The following is a 20,604-nucleotide window of genomic DNA, read 5'->3' as shown; positions in this document are numbered from 1 at the left end:
CTTATATGTGCCTATTAGTGTCGCCTTAACTGTGCCTATCAGTGCCCACCAGTGCCGCCTATCAGTGCCCACCAGTGCCGCCCATCAGTGCCCACCAGTGCCGCCCATCAGTGCCCACCAGTGCCGCCCATCAGTGCCCACCCGTGCCCACCAGTGCCGCCTCATCAGCGCATTTCAATGAAGGAGAAAAATGACCTGTTTGCAAAATTTTATAACAAACTATTAAACATGATTTTTTATTTATTTTTTATTTTGCATCTTTTAAAACAAAAAATAAAACTCCCAGCTGTAATTAAATACCACCAAAAGAAAGCTCTATTTGTGGGAAAAAAATGATAAAAATTTCATTTGGGTACGGTGTTGTATGGCCGCGCAATTGTCATTCAAAGTGCATCAGCGCTGAAAGCTGAAAATTGGTCTGGGCAGGAGGGGGGTTTAAGTGCCCAGTAAGCAAGTGGTTAAACACTAACCGTAGAATTCGGAATGAACCTATAGATTCTGATTCATCGATTTCTTCCATCTCTTCGTTTTCTTCTTCCTCACAGGTCCAGGAGACTGCCAAAGTAGGCTCCAATAAAGCACCTACTCAAGTAAGATCCACCAAAGATAACGCACTTTCGGGTACCACTAAACGCACCACGGGCACTAAAATGTCCATTAGAGCAGGCGCTGCTAAAAACACTTCCACTCACGCTCCGGGTTCCTCTGAACCTGATGGTTCTTCTGCTTTACTTTCACCATCACGGACACAGGTAAGCAATCTGAATTCTAATTCTCTCACTCTGTCACAACCGGATTTTCGTTCTGCACCGATTTTTACACAACCGGTTTCGGACTCGAGAAAAACAATGAGTCACGAGCCACAAAAATCCCTCAAGACCAATTTGAAATATATTAATCTGTCCTCGTTTCCACTTTCGAATGAGCAATTATGTTCCCCCGGGCCCCGGGGGGGGGGGGGGGGGGGGCAATTATGATAGAATCCTGCTGCAACAAGAAACTAAATGGATATATGAATTATCTGCTTTGCAATATCCTGGTTTAAATTATGCGATGAGTTTCAAATGTTTTTTGTAGAGAATTTTTTATTTATTTTTTTATCCCTAATGTGATCTATATACCCCACCGAATAACCTATGTTAAATCTACATTTCCTTATTTTTCAAATTGATGCAGTTATATGTCCCTTTTTCTGTGAGGTCATACGGACAACCCGGGCATTCTGTCAGATAATGAGGGGTCAGCCATTTCTTTAGACAGTTTGCCCTTATAATAGGGATAAGTCTGTCAGGTGGGGTTGCTGGGATGGATGGCCAGACAAAAAAGATCAATTTAACACCTTTGTGATAATTTAGTATAGGCAGGCTGATAGTCCCTAGTTAGATCTAAATTTTCAATTGTTTAAGAATAGTTAGAATGGTATTCTGATCTTTAGGGGTCTTTTGATTTTCATCTTCTGCTTTGATTGTTGGACTATATATGTTAAATATTTCCGGGGTAGGTTGTCTCGTGTGGCATGAGACGTTTCGTTTCAGTATTGGTACTGTTGGTGTGATTTTCTCACTTTACCTTTTCGATTGACTACTTAAGACATGGGGACTTCCGTGTACTGGCGCAGATTAGGCGCCATCTTGTTCTACCTCATGAGCGAAAAATTTGATGCCATTCGACGTCATTAGGGTACATTTTGCCATACTCCTCTATTTAATTATTCGATTTCGTTCGCCGCTATGTGAACATATTTTACTATATGTGTATTCGACGCCGCTTCGACGTCCGCTTTGGTCCATCCCTCCTCACTCAGCTTTCCCTTAATGATTGTCCGCAGCCCGGTGGTGACGTCAGATGTCGCCGGGCTGGGCGGGCTGCTTAAATGCGGTCATTCAAACCGCCATTGCTCTGCCTGTCTGTTTGTTGCAACTGGAGGAGATTGAACTCTGTGATCCAGCAGACTCTATTGTGCTCCCAGCAGAACTTTTTTCTACCGAGTGTCAGGTATGTTCAATGGGTTGTTGGTGTCCCTTATATGGGTGAATACCATGTACCTAGGACAATATCTGCCCTTTGTCTGTTGTTTCTTTTCTATTGATTTATTTTATAATCTACTTAATCAATATTGCAGGTTGGTTCCTGTCCATCTGTTTTTCATTGCATGAATTACGTTTCAACTATTGAATTTGAACCAGCAAGTTCATATGAGCTGAGCCTTGGCTGACCCTACTGTTCTACTAGATTTAGGTAATTGGCACATTTGCCTATGTGTGAATGGGGTACGATTTATATGCGTACACATACTTAGACCTTCTATGTGTGTTTAGCAGCCTTCCTATGACCTCTGATATGGACCGCCCTTGCATCAATTTTTGGGCTTTGACCTTGATCCCAACATATTAGAATTGAGTCGAGTGGGACGTACAGGTGTATTACCAATACGGTAATACAAGATCACTTTTTTGGATATATATTGTCTATACTATAAACATGTGTTTCAATGCTTTTTTTTCTGATCTCTGTATATACTTTACTGTATTTTGTAACTTTAAATCACTTTGTCTTAGTGCTAGTTAGCATGAATTATATTTATGCATGTATCCAATTTATTTTGATTTATGTATGTATTTATTTCATTTACAGTTTATCTACTAGATATACCAACTACTCCTGAGGAAGCTTATTTTCGGAGCGAAACATGTTGAGTGGTATATTTTACAAGTTCCATAAACTGTATCAAAATCCTTAATCTAAGAATGTGTTTAAGTGTTTTTACTAATTTTTTTATTGTTTTGTATCTTTTGTGTATAATAAAAATTGGTGTTATTTTTACGCTATTTCCTTCTGTTTGATATAGTTTCTACTATGATATATCAGCACCTTGAAAGTCCCTAAGGGTTAGATCCCTTGCCCCTGTTGTGTTTTTTAAGAGTAAGGCATAGTCTACCCATGAGACATTGGATATGATGGGGACTGCAGAGATTTGCCCTCTAATGCCGCGTACACATGATCGGAATTTTGACCTCTGATGGTTTTCCCGACGGAATTCCGAAACGTCCCCAAATTCCTTCCATCTTGTAGCTGAATCTGAGCATGCGTGAGTTTTTGCGCGTCGGAATTGCATACACGTGATCGGAATTTCCGATAGAAACTTTTTCCGTCTGAAAAATTGAGAACCTGCTCTCAATCTTCCAACCGTCCAACTGTCCAAGACCAAAGCTGTATCTTCCTATAAGATGAGGAGCAACCAGGTACATATAAGATACATATGGGCAACACAGATATGAAAACCTCTCTCCCAGAAGTGGAGCTCTTTGCCGACTACTTGGCTGAGGACTCTCTCTTCAATTCTTTTTTGACTCCAGGCCGGAACTGCAGGAGCAAGCCCTTTGGAGTTTAAACACGGACTTTTGAATCGCAGCGCTCTTTCATTCAGCAGACAAGTACTCTGAGGCAGGAGGCAAGACTAAACACAGCTCTTAGCTGTCAAATGAAGCTAGCCCTAGGGGATTGCATAGACTCTCCCAATGCAGACAAGATTGTTCTACTTGTAGAATTGTTATAAATTGGTAAGACCAGACTGTGTAGACTGCACAGAGAGAACCAGAAACACATGTAAGTGAATATAAACGTTTGAACCCCTTTCACACCGAGCCGCCACCTGCTTTACAGTCGTTTTATCGGCGCTATTCGGCCGCTAGCGGGGTGGTTTTAACCCTCCGCTAGCGCCCGAAAAGGGGTTAAATCCGCACTCAAGGGGTTAAATGCCGGCGGTATCGCAGCGCCGCCCCATTGATTTCAATGGGGAGCAGCGGTGGAGGAGCGGTGGAGGAGCGGTGAGTTCACTGCTCCACAGAAGCTGCTGGCAGGACTTTTTCTGACGCTCTGCCAGAGCAACGCTCCCTCAGGCTTTCACACTGGAATGAATGGAGCAGCTGTTTTAGGACGTCAGTACTGCGGCCCAAATATGACATAACACCAGCAGGGAAAAGCTCTCCTGACAGTTCCAAACTGCCAGGAGACACCTGCTGGTGAACCTCAGTACTGCACACCAAATGATAGATATTACCATCGGATGGAACCTTTCCTGACAAGAATCATCTCCAGCTATTTGCAATCAAGATAAAGCAAGCCCTGGAAGGGGACAGTTTAAACTCTTGCAATGCATACCAGATTGTCCCACTTGTCAGAATTATTCTTGAGGATAGAATATTCTTCATCCCAACTTCTATTGCATTGGAAGAGAGGCTAGGGTTAAGGCAGGCTCCAACTCCAGAACTGCAGGGCGCTGACCACTAAGACATTCTGCTGCTCTGTCCTTTTGTTCAATTTGCACACCTCTTCAAGAATGAGCTGCTAGCCTAAACATCATAGGAAAAATGGCAATGCACTCCTCTGGAAGTGCTAAAATACTTGCATTGCAGGTACCGCTACCATTTTAGCCATCCTAACAGCCTTACAAAAGGAGGTCCAAAAAACCTGTTCAAAGATTTTCCTCATCTGCATATCCCTTTTAGGAATTGTTTGAAGAGGGTTAAAATTGACCAGTTGGCTGGTCCTGCAAGGAAAAGCTTGACATTGTCAGAGTAGAGAATCTTTGCACAGGGAGAGTTGTAACGGACTCCTTTAGAGTGACTACCTGTGGCAACCTGTTGGTCACTGTCATCTTAATCCCTCAATGCCTGAACAAGGCAGGAAATTCATACAGGTTTTACCAGTCAAGACATGAGCAGCAAAGGCCCCGTTTGCAGTGTGCATAATACATGTAGATCTGGAAATGCTTAATAGCAAGTATCCATTAGTCTGCTTTCCATACACCAACTTTAAGAGGCCTGCAGAAGGGCTTACCATCCAGGAACAGTATCAGTAAGAAAGACACTGCCCCCCTCCAGCTATACCCTGCATTTGAAAAATAAACAAATCTCAGTAAGTTTAAGGGAGATCTCCACATTGTCAAGAAAATATTATAACATGTACAATTGTTACTCAAGCCATGCAGTATTTTGTTAAAAAAAAAACCTTCCCAATTTAAACTGCAGCTGCTGAAGTTTCTTAAGGTATCTAGAGAAACAAAGTAACAGTTGTTTGTTTGATAGGCAAGAGAAAACCCCTAAGTGTTTGTGAACCCAACAGTATAAAGCTGTACCAGCCCCTCTATTATAGGCAGGCATAGCACACTGTATATGTCTTTTTAAAAAAACAAGGGCTGTAAATAACGATTTAGGGCGATTTTCAGGCCGGCCACATGACTCGCGGCCACTGTACAGTTCCAATGGATGGATTGTGCAGTAGGGGCCAAGATCTCCCTCTGACGTCAGCTGGGGAGGTCACATGGCCGCTCAGCCCCTCCTGCAGTAGCCCTGGAAACTGTCCGAGAGTCACTTAACCGGCCTGAAGATCTCACTAAATTGGTATTTACAAGCCTCGTTTTTATAAAATATTTATACAGTGTGCTATGCCTAACTATAATAGAGGGGCTGGCAGTGCTCATATATAAACTTTTATTTCTACTAATAGTGGCAGGAATGGGGGGCGGAGACAGACACACAGAGACACAAAACTGACAGGCAGGTTGGAGGGGGCGAGTGGCAGAGAGGACAGCTGCAAATGACGGAGGGACGTAGACTGACCATGGTGGTCAGGGCTCAGCAGCCCTAATTTTTGTGGTCGGCGCGGAGAGGATACAGGAAGTGGCAGGTTCAGCCAGGTTTTTTTTTTACAGTTTAGAGAGGGGCAGATTACACAGCACAATCACTGGGACCAGGATCTCTTTTTTTTGGGTTAACAAACACTTTAACCACTGCTAAAGGAATACTACCACATCAGACTTCTCTACACAGGTGATTTCATTAGACAGCGCCTCCAACACAAAAAGAAAAAACCTTTCCAAAACAAACAGATATCTGTTCAGGACAGAAAGCAACTGCACCAAACTTTGATAAAAAATGCTACAATGCACATAAGTGCATAGACATCTCCATATGTTTTAATTTTGGTTATCTATTTATTTTTATTTTTTAACATAAGTGGAGTTACTCCCTAGCAGCCCGCATGGCGTCTGATCCCTTCTACTGAGCTCAAGGCTGACTAAACTCGTATAACCCCTAATTTAAATATGACCCACCACTTCCTATCAAGGCCATACCCCAATGTAAAGGAGAACTCTGATGTAATAGAGATTGCTGCAGACTCTGGTGTAATAGGAAATTCGGATGTAAGGGCTCTCTGGTAACCTGAGCCCTTTCTTCACAAAAGAACACAGAGCTCCCCCTTACATTGTGGTCCACCGAGACTGTGGGCATGACACAAGGGACGGTCAGAGACTCCAGGCATGGCACAAGGGACAGTCAGAGACTGCAGGCGTGGCACAAGGGATGGTCAGAGACTGCATAAATGGCATGGAATGAAGTGTACCCCCAGGTGAATGGGGCCAACCAACCTGCAACCATGTGGATTGCACGCAGTTGCACCACTGTGATACTGCATTTAAGGGGTTAAAACAGGCATTGCAAAGGCAACTTATTGCATCTTCACTGCATGTCAAATTCCTCTGAAAAGAGATCCGAGCATGGATTGGTTTTCAGAGGCGTTTCAGTCCTTACCGACATTGTGAACAAGCATAAAAATAGCAGTTGTGATAGTACAGGATTAGGGGCAAGAGTAACGCATGTTGCCAGCAACACCCAGGCACCGCATGTTGCCAGCAACACCCAGGTTCTGCCATGTCGCCAGCAACAGCTGGGAACTGCCATGTGGTCAAGAACACCTGGGTACCGCCATGTAGAACACTCGGGCACTGCCATGCCGCCAGCAATACCCAGGCACCGCCATCTGGTCAGGAACACCTGGGTACCGCCATGCCGCCAAAAACACCTGGGCACCGCCATGCCGCCAGCAACACCCGGGCACCACCATGCCAACAGCAACACCCGGGGACACCGCCATGTTGCCAGCAACACCCAGGCACCGCCATGTCGCCAGCAACACCCGGCCTCCGCCATGTCGCCAGCAACACCTGGGCACCGCCATGCCAACAGCAACACCCGGGCACCACCATGCCAACAGCAACACCCGGGGACACCGCCATGTCGCCAGCAACACCCGGGCTCCGCCGTGTCGCCAGCAACACCCGGGCTCCGCCGTGTCGCCAGCAACACCCGGGCTCCGCCGTGTCGCCAGCAACACCCGGGCTCCGCCGTGTCGCCAGCAACACCCGGGCTCCGCCGTGTCGCCAGCAACACTCGGGCTCCGCCGTGTCGCCAGCAACACTCGGGCTTCGCCTTGTTGCCAGCAATACCTGAGCACTAGTATCTCACCTGTTAGGCCCAGAGACATCTATTCATTATCAAGCAATGGTAGCCTGCATGTAACAGGATACAGAGCAAGCTGTCCCTGCCTGTCACCTCTCTGTGCTTTGCAGTCTTGTCAGCCTCATCTAGTGCCATATGTTTTCGTGCTGACATCTTCCCGGCCACTCCTCTCAGCATCTTCCTTCAGTAGATCTCCCCGTCCCCCGCCCAGAAAGCCAGTAACTCCGCCTCCCATCGACTCCTACAGCATCCTCATCTGCTCGCCGTGCCCGAACTTCCCACTCATACAGACCCCACCTCCACTGCTGCAAATGTCCTTCTGTCATCTCTGCATTGGTGCAGGACCCCGCTCACTGGCGGAGCGGCTCCTTCTGCCTGCCCCAATAACACTCCCGCTTCGCTGATCTATACAGCGCTGGCATGTGTGCCATACACCACCCTGCTGTTAGCCAGGTACTCAGTGACTATCCTGGGAACTTATGGATACCACAAGACGCTCCCGATATCCGCACAGCTTCACATCTTCCAAAAAGGTAGGAAACTACATACAAAATGGTCCTAGAGTGAGGAGGACAAAAAAAAGAAATGCGGCCTCTGACTTAACCTAAAATTTTATGAGGGTGGGGTCCTATGGGGTAGGAGCGAGGGTGGGGCTACCCAAATGTATGCTGCCATGGAAGTCTGTCAGGAAATATATTTATTTGGATCACTTTAAAAATAGCAAAGTTTATACTTAAAAACAGTACACAATTTGAACGAAACTCGAGGAAATTTCCATAACATAAACAATGATGTGCGCATTATAAAAAGGACATTGAAATGTGTTACAGTGGTATTCCCTAACTACTATTGTTGACCACAACCATCAGGGGTAACCTTGTGGATGATGTCCAGTAGGTGGGGGTTTCCAACGTGTTTCAAAATGTATGCGTAAATAGTTTCTTCGGGGATTTTTACAACTTCTGTAAAACAATGTCACTGTAAGATCAGCCTTATATATACTTATTCTGTTCAGTTTATCTCTGTACATTTCATTTACATTTACATCACATTCTTTGTATCATTCTTGGCTAAAAGCATTCTCCCAAATCAAGAAGACTCCACACCTCCATTAGAGCATAATATTTGCATGGTACGAATATTATCTGTGTATAAAAGTATAACAGTGTCCCAGCAATACAAGTATCTGTGTCACCAGATTATAAAGGGACATAGCATGGACTGGGGATTTTTTTCCTGATGTATACTGCCAAAACTTTACGATGCGTTTAATGCACAATTATTTTTTTTAACAAACAAATGATATTGCACATATTTTTATTACAAAATAGACAATTCAGGCGCTATGCTATGCAATGATACTCAGTTCATAAAATAGTGGAACAAAACTGAAATCCCTTGCAGCTGGGAGGTAAACCTGTGATGCTCAAGCACATATTTTTGGGGATGTGGATGATGTCTGGCGAGTGGCGTTGAGGCAGACACGGGAGGAGAGACAGAGTGCCAGGATGACGTCAAGAGAGGCAGGTGTGGGGGGAGGGGGTGTACAGTATACAGATGTGTGGGAGGGGTGTGTACAGTATACAGGTGTGTGGGGGAGTGTACAAGTAGGAGGGCGGGGGAGTGTACAATACAGAGAGGGGAGGGAGTGTACAGTTTACAGATGTGTGGGGGGGTGTACAGTATACAGGTGTGTGTGTGTGGGGGGGTGTACAGTATACAGGTCTGTGTGTGTGTGTGTGTGTGTGTGTGTGTGTGTGTGTGTGGTGTACAGTGTACTGGTAGGGGGGTGATGGGTGTACAATACAGAGAGGGGAGGAAGTGTACAGTTTACAGGTGTGTGTATGGGGAGGGTGTACAGTGTACAGGTAGGGGGGCGATGGGTGTACAATACAGAGAGGGGAGGAAGTGTACAGTATACAGGTGTGTGTGGTGGGGGGGTGTAGAGCATACAGATGGGGGCGGTGGGTGTACACAATACAGATGGAGAAGGGGGTGTATAGTATACAGGTGTGTGGGGGGGGTGTACAGTATACAGGGGTGTGTGTGTGTGTGTGTGTGTGGAGAGGGGGTGTACAGTATACAGGTGGGAGCAGGGGGGGTATGCAATATAGATGGGGAAGGGGTTGTACAGTATACATGTGTGTGTGTGATGCGTGTGTGTGTGTGTGTGTGTGTGTGTGTGTGTGTGTGTGTGTGTGTGTGTGTGTGTGTGTGGGGGGGGGGTGTGTACAGTATACAGGTGTGTGTGGGGGGTGTACAGTGTACAGGTAGGAGTGCGAGGGGTGTACAATACAAAGAGGGGAGGGAGTGTACAGTATACAGGTGTGTGTGCGGGGGAGAGTACAGTATACAGGTGGGGAGTACAATGACACCATATGGTAATACATCCCTCTCCTGTATACAGTGTAGTACAGTCCCTCACCCCAGGCACAGTCAGTATGCCGACAGCTATGTAGGGAGGTCTGGACCCCCTGGCGGTATGTCCTCCTATCACACCCAAGGTGGTTAGGCTGGGTGTAGTCGGTCGATGTGTAAAGAGGTGACTCACTGTCAGGTAGAGGACGATCAACGTGATGAGTATGGGGGGCCCCATCCCAACTCCTAACATCACCGGACACAACTCCACTCTTCCCCATTACCGACCACAGATTATGGCTTCTTCCTAACTCTGGATGGCCCAAACCCGCCTCCAATGCAAAGTCATACAACTCTGCCCCTCACAGTTCCTCATTCCGATTCCCGCCTTCCCCAGACGTCACATGACTCCACCCCACGCAAATTATCTAAACCTCTTTCTGCCCCTGAGGAGTGACTGAGCAATGTGAGGGAACCGTGAGCGAGGGGAAGGACTGACTGAAGGAAGGGGAACTCAGCCTGCTCTCCTCCAATGATTACACTTGTCCTGACATGCCTAGTTCAGTGTACTGACACTTCTTCCCCCCCCCCCCCCCCCCCCAGCTCTTATGCAGCTGAAAACAGAGGGAGCAGAGGGAATGTGATCATTTCTAAAAAAAAAAAAGTGAAAAAAAAGGTATTAATAATTGTTTTTTATATGTATACACAAATGTTCCACCTTTCATTTCAATTTTAAACTGAAAGGGTTGTTTTATAAGGTGATCATTTACAATTATCAGCTGAATCTTGAATACAGGATTGCAGAACCAAATTCACTCCTGTGAACTACATGAGAAGTATGGCCAAAAGAGCTTTGGCCATACTGCTCATTTAAAGGCTAAGTTCACCTTTGAAAAATAATATATACATGCTTTGCAGAAAAACAAAACGTGAATTTTTTATTCAAAGGAGTCTGTAAAAGCATTGCACTCACAATCAGTACATTGTCAGGCTGAAGGAAGTGTCAATGGACTACGAGTGAGCTGATCACCACACTCATATTCTTTTGTGACATACAAGTTTGCCTGCCATCGTGGCATTGATTTCTCGTATTGAGAAAAATGGACATTCTGGAATGAAATGGTAAATACAGTAACAGGTTTTCCTGTCTTTCATGAGATCCAGATGTTAAGTTTAGCAAATGTAGCACCCTGATGTTTAGGCAGGGTTGCTCCTAAATTTACCTGCAAGATGTAGTTACCTTGGCTCATTGTTAGGGATTAATTGAGTTCTCCCTAAGTCTGGAATTGCTGCACATCTCTCTTCTGCCATTAGGTGGCCGGGTACCTGGCGATATTAGATAAGATAAGGGCAAAGCAAGGACAGATTAGGAGTATATGGGGTATCTCAACTAATGGGCAGGGGTTTTCTTAAATCCCTTGGCCTGCTGGGAGAACCTATATATTGGTGGTCAGGTGATCAGTGTTCTGTGCCACCTGGATGGCTGTCTGGGTGGACGTGTGTTGGTTTGCCCATGCTGCTAGGCCGGAGTTTGGGCCTATTACAGGCACATCTGGCTGCTAGACTGTCTGAGGGTCTACTTAGAAGCAAGAGAGCAGCATAGGTTTGAAATTGCTGCTTGCAGTCCAACCAGAAGCTGTCGCCACTAAGGGACTAACCACCTTATTACCAGGGACTACAGTGAGTAGCTGAAGCAAATACCGGAGCAGTATTCTGACCAACTAGGAACGGTGAATAATTGGGAAACTTCAGCACGTATCAAGCCAGGGACCCAGTGAGTGGAGGTGACGCTTGCAAAGCAGCCTTGTGTGTCAAGCTAGGGACCGAGCAGGCCAGTGGGGTGAAGCTTAAGAGGCATCTGAAGTGCCAAGCTAGGGATCCAGCAGAGAAGCAGGGGTGCCGCTTGAGGAAGATACTTAAGTGAAGATTGGAAGCACTCAAGAGATTCGGTGGCAGTGAATCAGCAAGTCTATTGAGAGAGACTGGGAGCTCAGTGGGTTGAGAACCTACAAGAAGTGACTGTAGAGAAAGTAAAGGAGTTTGTTACAACTTGTGTTAGGAACTGTTCTAATGCCCTGTACACACGGTCAGACTTTCCGACGGAAAATGTGCTATCAGATCTTGGTGTCGGAAAATCTGATCGTGTGTGGGCTCCATCTGACTTTTTCCATCGGAATTTCCGACACACACAGTTTGAGAGCGGGATCTAAACTTTTCCGACAACAAAATCCGATCGTTTAAATTCCGATCGTGTGTAGACAATTCCGACGGATAAAGCGCCATGCATGCTCAGAATAAATTACGAGACGAAAGCTATTGGCTACTGCCCTCTTTATAGTCCCACCGTACGTGTTCTATGTCACTGCGTTCTGAACGATTCGATTTTTGGACAACTTTGTGTGACCGTGTGCATGGAAGACAAGTTTGGGCCAAAATCCGTTGGAAAAAAAATCAGATGGATTTTGTCGTCGGAATGTCCGACCGTGTGTACAGGGCATAAGACTGTTGCTAAGGAGATAGCCTTCCTACACTGCAGATGTGATGCCTTGCTGGATGCCTTTCCCTGCATGGCTGTCTACCTGTAGAAGTCTCGAAGTCTACTAATTAAAATTACCTAAGAGTGTACTGGCTCTAACCCTCTCTCCCAAAGTTCTGTTCAAGAGAAATAAAATCTATTTTCATTCAAGAAGTGTCAGGCGCCTATGAATCTATCTTGCATTACACCCACTATGCCTTACAACCCACTTCATACAGAAGGATGTCAGCAGCTCTTGGCTCTGGAGGTTCTCATTAGACTAAAGGAGGCCTGGGATCTTGCTACACAAAGAAGGTAATAAAGAAGGTTTCTACTTTACCCTGGGTTCACATATGTGTGATGCAGGAACCAGCAAGATTACAGAGCTGGTTTCCGCATCGCATCCCTTCCACAGGCAGTTCACACTGCCTTCTGCAAACTGCTGCGGGTTTCATTACCAAAGTTAATGACACCCCCAGTTTAGATCACAGATCGCAGTGCGAACTGTGAACTCGCACAGGAATCAGATCGCATAGGTGAGAACACCCGTGCGATCCAATTATAGTGTGGGGAAAAACAGGTCCCTGCACTATTTTCTGTGGGAATCCAATGCGAGTTCAGCCATACAATTATATGGCTGAACTCGCATTGCTCAAAGATCGCATGTGATCAGCACCTGTGGTGCGGGTGCGAATCACATGCAATCTCAGATATTGCACTAGTATAAACCCAGGCGTAAAGGATCTATTTGGGTCACATTGTATATTTGGATTAGATTGTTCTCAATTTAAACCAGCCACTTCAATGCAATAAGATAATAGACTCAGTAATGTGGGGCTCTCTAGCCAATACTTTCTATTGTCTTTTGGTTAGAGTTGCTAAGATTTATCATGGACCTCTGCCGGGGATAGGCACAGAGAAAGGCTGTGGTGGACATTTTCCAAAGTACAGACCTTAGTGAAGGCCACCAAGGTACATTTAAAACCATCAAAAAAACACTGTCTACTAGCAGGGTCTAGCAGGGTCCCTATAGATCCTCCTTTTGTCTTATCTTTTCACCTATATTCCTCATGCTACCAGGTTTTCCTGCACCACCGGGTACTTCAGGCTCTCCCTTCAAAGAATTTATATTATATATATATATATATATATATATATATATATATATATATATATATATATCCAACATGATCCCCTTTAGAGCAGGCCAGGGTCCCCCATAGATCCCCCTTTAGAGCAGGGTCCCCATAGATTCCCCTTTAGAGAAAGCCAAGGCAGCAGGTCCCCCATAAAATAGATCCCCATTTGGTCTTTTTATTCTTACCTTTTTCACTTGTATATTCCCCAGGTTTTAATGCACCACACTCCAGGCTCTCCCCCTGCAAAGAATATATACAAGCATACCCCACTTTTAAGCGCACAGTGGGACAGAGCATGTATGTAGAACAAAATTGTTTTTCAAGAGGCCATGTGGCCTCTTGAAGTGGCTGGTTACCCCTACGGCAGGCTTGAGCGAATGTGTCAAGTCTCCATATTAGATAAAATAAAGCTATTTAATTAATAATGTTGGTTAAATAGTAGATGGCACACACCTTTTAACTGTTATTAGATAAGGTGCCGTGTTTATGTATTTATGTATTACATTGGGCCTGGGTATGCCCATTAGGCTCTGTTTTGTAATTAAATATTTATGTGAAACTGAATAAAAGAATGAAAAAAAAAATTTACTTAAAATGAAGCCATACCTTTTTCACTTCTCAATGCACATAACTACACTAGCTCTATGGGAAATATTTGTCAGCTTGACATGGCACTGTTCCGGAACCATAATTGACAAGTACACAAAATTTGGGGAGCATGTTAAGGGGACATAGGACTACGAATTGGTAGATTACCAAGGCAAGCTGGCCAACCCTAAAATCATATATGTTGTAGTCCTGGGTCTCCTCCCGGTGCTCCCCAAGTTTGTTGTCCTTGTCACTTATGGTTTTGGAACAGTGCCATGTCAAGCTGACCAAGATTTTCCATAGACACCAATGTTAAAAAATAGGGAATAGTGCCATATCAAGTTGACCAAGATTTTCCATAAATGCCAATGTTAAAAACCGTAAGCAGTGCCATGTCAAGCTGACCGACGGCTTCTGTGTTTTAACTGCTGTCTGTGTGAATATTGTCAAGATTTCTGTCTTCTCAAGACAGAAAGATGAAAGGGTAACTATAGCTGCTGGCACATCAATTGACATAAATTGACCTAAAGTTAGTGCAAAAAGTTTTTGGTAGAGAAGAAAAGAAATAAACTTCTTAACCACTTCCCACCCAGCCAATGCACATATGCAGCCGGGTAGGAGCCATCTACTTCTGATAGGACGTTCAGGAACGTCCTTCAGAAGGAGCGGGAACGTGCGCGTGCCCGCGCAGCGGCGCGATCCCGATGTGCTCGTGTCACCCGGACACGGCGCATCTCAGATCGGCAGGAGGGCTCTATGATTGGCCCTCCTGATCACATGACGCCCGTGTCCAATCACGGCCGTCATGTGATGTAAACAAACAGCCGGTTGCTAGGCAATCGGCTCCTCCTCTCCTCACACAGAAGTCATCGCTGAGGAGAGGAGAGCAGATCGCTGCAGCCGGCTGGTGATCAGTGAGTATGAGCCGTTTTTTTACATCTTTTTACTCACTGATCACCAGTCTAGTGTAAACACACAACACACCACACAGTATAAACACAATGTCCCCACATATGTCCCCAAAACACACATGTCCCCAAATAATAAAAACACATGTCCCTAATAATAAAAACATGTCCCCCACATATGTCCCACTAAAATCACATGTCCCAATGATTATCTGCACACATATGTACGTGATCACCTGCACACATAGTTACATAGTTACATAGTTACATAGTTAGTAAGGTTGAATGAAGACACCAGTCCATCCAGTTCAACCTGAGTGAGTGTCTACAATTGCCCCTATCCCTGTACATTGTACACTCACATCGGTCCCTACTCTCAAGGAGCCCACAATCCAAGGTCCCCATTCATATACTAGGGCCAATTTTGGACAGAAGCCAATTAACCTACCTGCATGTCTTTGGAGTGTGGGAGGAAACCGGAGTACCCGGAGGAAACCCACGCAGGCACAGGGAGAACATGCAAACTCCAGGCAGGTAGTGTCGTAGTTGGGATACGAACCAGCGACCCTTCTTACTGCTAGGTGAGAGTGCTAACCACTACACCACTGATCATATGTCCGTGATCACACAAACCAATTATTATACACTTAACGGAATTTTTTTTACCAAAAACATGTAGCAGAATACATTTTGGCTTAAATGTATGACAAAATTTGATTTTATTGGATTTCTTTTAAAATAGAAAAAAGAAAATATTGTTTTTTTTCCAAATTTCCACTTTTTTTGCGCTTATATCGCAAAAAATAAAAAACGGAGTCGTGAATAAATACCACCAAAATAAAGCTCTATTTGTGCGAACAAAATGATAAAAATGTCATTTGGGTACAGTGTAGCATGACCGCGCAATTGTCACTGAATGCGCTAGAGCGATGAAAGCTGAAAATTGGGCTGGGAAGGAAGGGGGTGAAAGTGCCCTGTATTGAAGTGGTTAAAGAAATTTTAGAACTTTAAGAGAAACACCAGCCCTATAAAGATTCAGTTTAATACAGTTCTCTTTTGTCCTATTTAAAAACCATTTGGAAAAAAGAACGTAAACCAAAAAAAAAGAAGAAAAATGGTTCGAGATACGAAGGACTATAAACCCGGGGGGTGGGCTTTAGTTGGCAGAAAAAGAAAGTTGAGATGATTGATAAGTGTCAACGAGGAAGTCATAGACCCGAGAGACCATGTGAATCCCAGATCAAGTGTTCCCCCACCTATGGATCATTACATCCAAAGGACATGGTGGCCAAATCAAAGAAATGTTCCCTTACCACAAAGAAATAGGAGACCTAGCTATAGGACTCCTAGTAATCATAATAAAGGCACCCTCAATAAAAACTTAGGTGGCCAAAATAAGAAACGAGTAGAAGGTGGTCACCATCAATTCACAAGGATTACGCCCAAAAGATTAGAGGAGACAATCACCTAGAACTCCGTTGAGGCCCAATCTGAAAAGTGATGGGAGGGATTACTACTCTAATACCAACAAGTACCAACAATAGATATGCTTCTTTGAAGGATGATGACATTGGTAATAGCATTTATCCTTATATGGAGAGGGATTTTGATAAATATATATTATTATATCTCCATATAGTTATAACCACGATCACATACATTTAAGTAGAGGGTGAGGTTTTCCCAGAGAAACTCAGGGAAGAAAGGTGGAGCCTGTGATCGTGACATCATCGTGTATTAAAGATCTAGGAAATGGCCCATATGATTCCCGGGACAGATATTTCTGATAAGCGATATCTTTCCTCGGAGTTTGTAAGTAGTTATTATACATTTTTTTAAATAAACAATATCTGGCAGTTTTACGCTATGTGGTTGTATTTTGTGTTTCTTTATATATAACTGCATGCGATGCCGGTTCGTGACAATCATGAGGTATTAATTGAAACCCACCACAAAATGTTTGGCCCGTATGAACAGAGATTTAGCTTTCTGGACAGTGGTTTGGAACCACAAACGCCTGCTTGACTTTACTTATAAAAAAAAAAAGAAAACAATTCCAAACTCCTGATATTTTCTAATATACAGCATGCCTACGGTCCTAGGAGTAGTATATTTTACAAGCAACACATACCTCCTACAGTTATGCAATTATTGTAATAATAAAATAAAGTAGTAATAACAATCTACAATGATCGATTTTACCATTTTATAACACTGTCAGCTTTTCATTGTGCATACCAGGCTGTTGCCAGCAATTCTAATATTTGGTCAGGACAGCACACACCTAACCTATCAGGATGTCAGAAGTAGGAGAGCTGCTTATTTGCATACCTGCAGTTCTATTGGAGCCATGAAACCAAAAAGTATAAATGCAGTCATAGCCAGAGTTTTAATAACTTCCTCATTGCAACTTATATAGAGATTTTCATTTAGACCAAAGTGTGCTTAAAGGACGTATTGACTTACACTGCCTAGGGGCAACTTCAACAAACTACACAAGCCCACTAGCATTATAACTGTAGGATGCATCCCTATCAAAAACATATTTCTATAAAGTAACCATCAGTAAACCCCAGAACTCTACACTAAATCCCAGAACTGTACACTAAGCACACATATCAAATGACCAATAATACAGCAAACATAAAAGTCAAGCTGTCCAGGCATTTGATGTTTGCATTATAATAGGCCTGAGTTTCTAAAATTAAAAAAAAAAAAAAACTAATTTTAATAAAACAGTCTTAAACCTCACCATAATAGTATATGTTCATGCCAATATACACAAAGGAAGTGCAAAATTTCTCAGAGGTAGCCCATAAACAGCTGTTGGAATAAAAAGTATTCAGTGTTTGCTGAAATGCCTTCTGTAAAATTATGAAAATACATTTTACAGTGATTAAGAACATATTCATTTTTTATCCATGCCACAAAATCTGATGATCATTGAGATTAGATGTTACCAGTGTAGTACTGTATAACTATTAACCAAACTAATTGCAGGGATACAATTTCCTGTAAGGCTGCCTGTCTTGTATTTCATTCATTGTCTTCGCCATTAGCAGGCTATTCCTGTAACGGAGACAGAAATCGCTTGGCCATAACTATTAATATGGTGTCTTTTAATTGATCTCCATGGTTTCATCAAGTACTTTAGTATGTTAATGCTGATGTAAAGCAGATTCGTGCCATAAACGTCCAGCAAGCCTGTAGGCCTGCACTGCCCTCCTGCTGGCACCACTACTGCAGATGAGTGAGGTTTGTAGGGCTTCAGCAGATATTAGTTTCCATTTGATGATGCCTAGATGCACTGGAGCTGCTTTGGTCATATAAAAAAAAAAATGGAACCTCACATCTTCTCTTTGGCTGAGGTAGAAGGGTACTAAGCTATAATTATCACACTTCCCTTTCAAAATAATTCTGTTGACTGTTTAACCTGGTCAGATACATTTTAACGTAAAAAAAAAAAAAACCTTCATAACAGTTAAAGGCAGACATTGAAAACAACACGATTATGATTTCTTGCGTCACAAAGAGAACATAACTCAACCACTATACCACAGTAGTAAAATCACTTTTAGCTACATTCTCTGCTTCCCACACACATAATGCAATCTCAGCATAATACAGCAGAGAACATAGTAAGAGATTTGTAAGGTAAAAGGAGGAAGGGGAGTGAGTGGATAGTTAAAGGTTCGAAGGAATATAAAGAAGAAATAAGAGCACAAGTGTTTACACTAATCTATTTTCTTAAGGAAAAAAAGGATACATTCCAGCTGTTTGAGACACCAGGAAAGTGGCTATAGACTGACACTGTGTAGAAATTGTACTGAGATGATGTAAAGGGTGACACACAGAAATGAACCATCTGCCTTAAAGGATACAACTACTATAGAAAGCAAATGGAAACTGCCAGAAAACACTGCTGTTAAAACAATAACTTAATTTACTTCTATATCTGTGCTGAGTTACAGGAAAGAAAATTGGCCATTTTTATATTGGATACCTTGGTTAAAGTATTGTTGAACACAGTAAGTCTTTCCTGTGCACTGGAGGTTGGAGTGTCCATCAGTGGGTACCTTTTCTGTTTCCCAACCTTTTATCATTATAAATATCTTACACAAACATGAAGCATTTTTATATAAGAAGATTAATTCTGCAAGTATGGGCATCATACTTGCAGAATCACTTACATCAATTACAAATACTGAGGCATTTAAAAATAAAAATGAAGAACGTCAGTTTGCGTTCCACCTGGGCTCCAAACACCGGAAGTGATGTGTCACAGAAAGTCCCTCCCAACACATTTCGTCAGCAACATGTTTCCACCTTTTTATACACTGCCGCCATCCTACATCTATAATTTACCTATAAGTAAAACTTAAGTATAATCAATATACTAAATATATCATACCTAATTTCTAGATTTTGGCGTTTTGATATCCAAAAAAAATTAGCTATTTGTTATTATGAACATTTCCCATAAGGAATTTAAGAAGGAGGACATCTAGAAAAGGCATGAGCCACAAAATAATTAAAAAAGTACTTCTATTGATATGTTTTACTACAAGATGTTACTCTTGAAATTAGTGAAGGTTGAATGTATTGGATCCATCTGGCCATTCGTTTTTTGTTTTTTCCCCCCCTTTTTTACTTATTTTTGTGGAACATACGCTGCGAACTTGACACTGGTGTCCATGCAGTGAAGTGGAAAGAAAGCACTTCTCTCACATGTCCAGACTGCTGCATACCTGTGGGATGGAGCTCTGGCAGCACAGAAGACCAGGAGCTGGGGTATACCCCACTCCTCACTGCACTAAGCTCTACCCCCTGTCATTCAACTATCAAATATTCAATGGGCATAAGGGGCTCTAGCACCTGAATAGCCAGTGTTGGGGCCTACTAGGCAAAAAGCAGGGCTTAAAGCATGGCTCCAGCAGTAAGATTTTTTGAAGACAAAAATCCATAACTGCAGGACATCAGCACTGTTGTTACTTTAAAAATGTTGTAGGTCAGGTTAGCTTCACTTTATTTTCAGCTTGATCCCAGTACAGAGAGTGAGCAGTTGATTGGGAATCCCAGGGCAAAGGCAGACAGTAGATTCACAGCTTTTTTTTTTTTTTTTTTGCAGATTAGGCCATAGATTAGAACTATACTTTTTGCTTACCATGACCAATAACAAAGCGGTTCCAGCACAGGCGTCCAAGAAATTGTCCAAGAAAAGGGAATTTTTCAATCGCTGCATTTGTACTCTGAAAAAATAATCAACAGGGATATCTGAATATTGTGGCTTTTACCCCGTCAGTCTAAACTGTTTTAAAAAAAATATATAACTAAAAAATTAAACACTGCACAAAAATAATATTTGTACCACATTTTAAAGCTGAACCTCAGGCAGATGTAAATGGCACACATTAATACAGTTCTGTATTTATTAACACATCAAATGCATTTTTAACACAAGCAGTTTACGCATCAGGATACGGTATGACTGGGTATCACTCCATTGCAGTCTACTGTACAGTGGGGCTCAGAGAGGAGGGCGGAGAATCAGCTCAAAGAGCCAATCAGCTGTGTTGCAGTGCAAAAAGCAGGCTGATAGGATGAGAGAGCAAAGTGGAATAGAAATTAGCACATCAATGTGTTGCTTCTCTTTTTGTTGTCCACTGACAGAGAAGAGGTGGGGGGCAGGCCTGTAAGTGCAAGTACAACGTAATACTGCAGCAGGGAAAGTTAATCTCAGGAATAGGTGAACAGAAATATAGCTATTTTGGCAGGTAAAACAGCATGAAGTTATT

General features: G+C 43.2%; 1 protein-coding gene across 4 annotated transcripts in view; it reads right to left on the bottom strand.

Moving 5' to 3' along the window:
• FANCC (FA complementation group C) overlaps positions 1 to 20,604 on the bottom strand; it is a 308,404-nt gene that overhangs the window by 243,228 nt on the left and 44,572 nt on the right. For all 4 annotated transcript variants that reach the window (XM_077474813.1, XM_077474811.1, XM_077474812.1 and 1 more), the window contains one exon: positions 19,974 to 20,058. In XM_077474813.1, coding sequence (XP_077330939.1) covers positions 19,974 to 20,058 — 85 coding nt within the window. The remainder of the gene's footprint in view (positions 1 to 19,973; positions 20,059 to 20,604) is intronic.

The sequence above is a fragment of the Lithobates pipiens genome, unplaced genomic scaffold (genome assembly GCF_037356315.1).
Source record: "Lithobates pipiens isolate NorthernLeopardFrog02 unplaced genomic scaffold, aLitPip1_a1.2 Scaffold_13, whole genome shotgun sequence".
Classification (NCBI taxonomy): Eukaryota; Metazoa; Chordata; class Amphibia; order Anura; family Ranidae; genus Lithobates; species Lithobates pipiens.
Note: the sequence above shows the minus strand (reverse complement) of the source record. Positions and strands in the feature narration are given on the sequence as shown.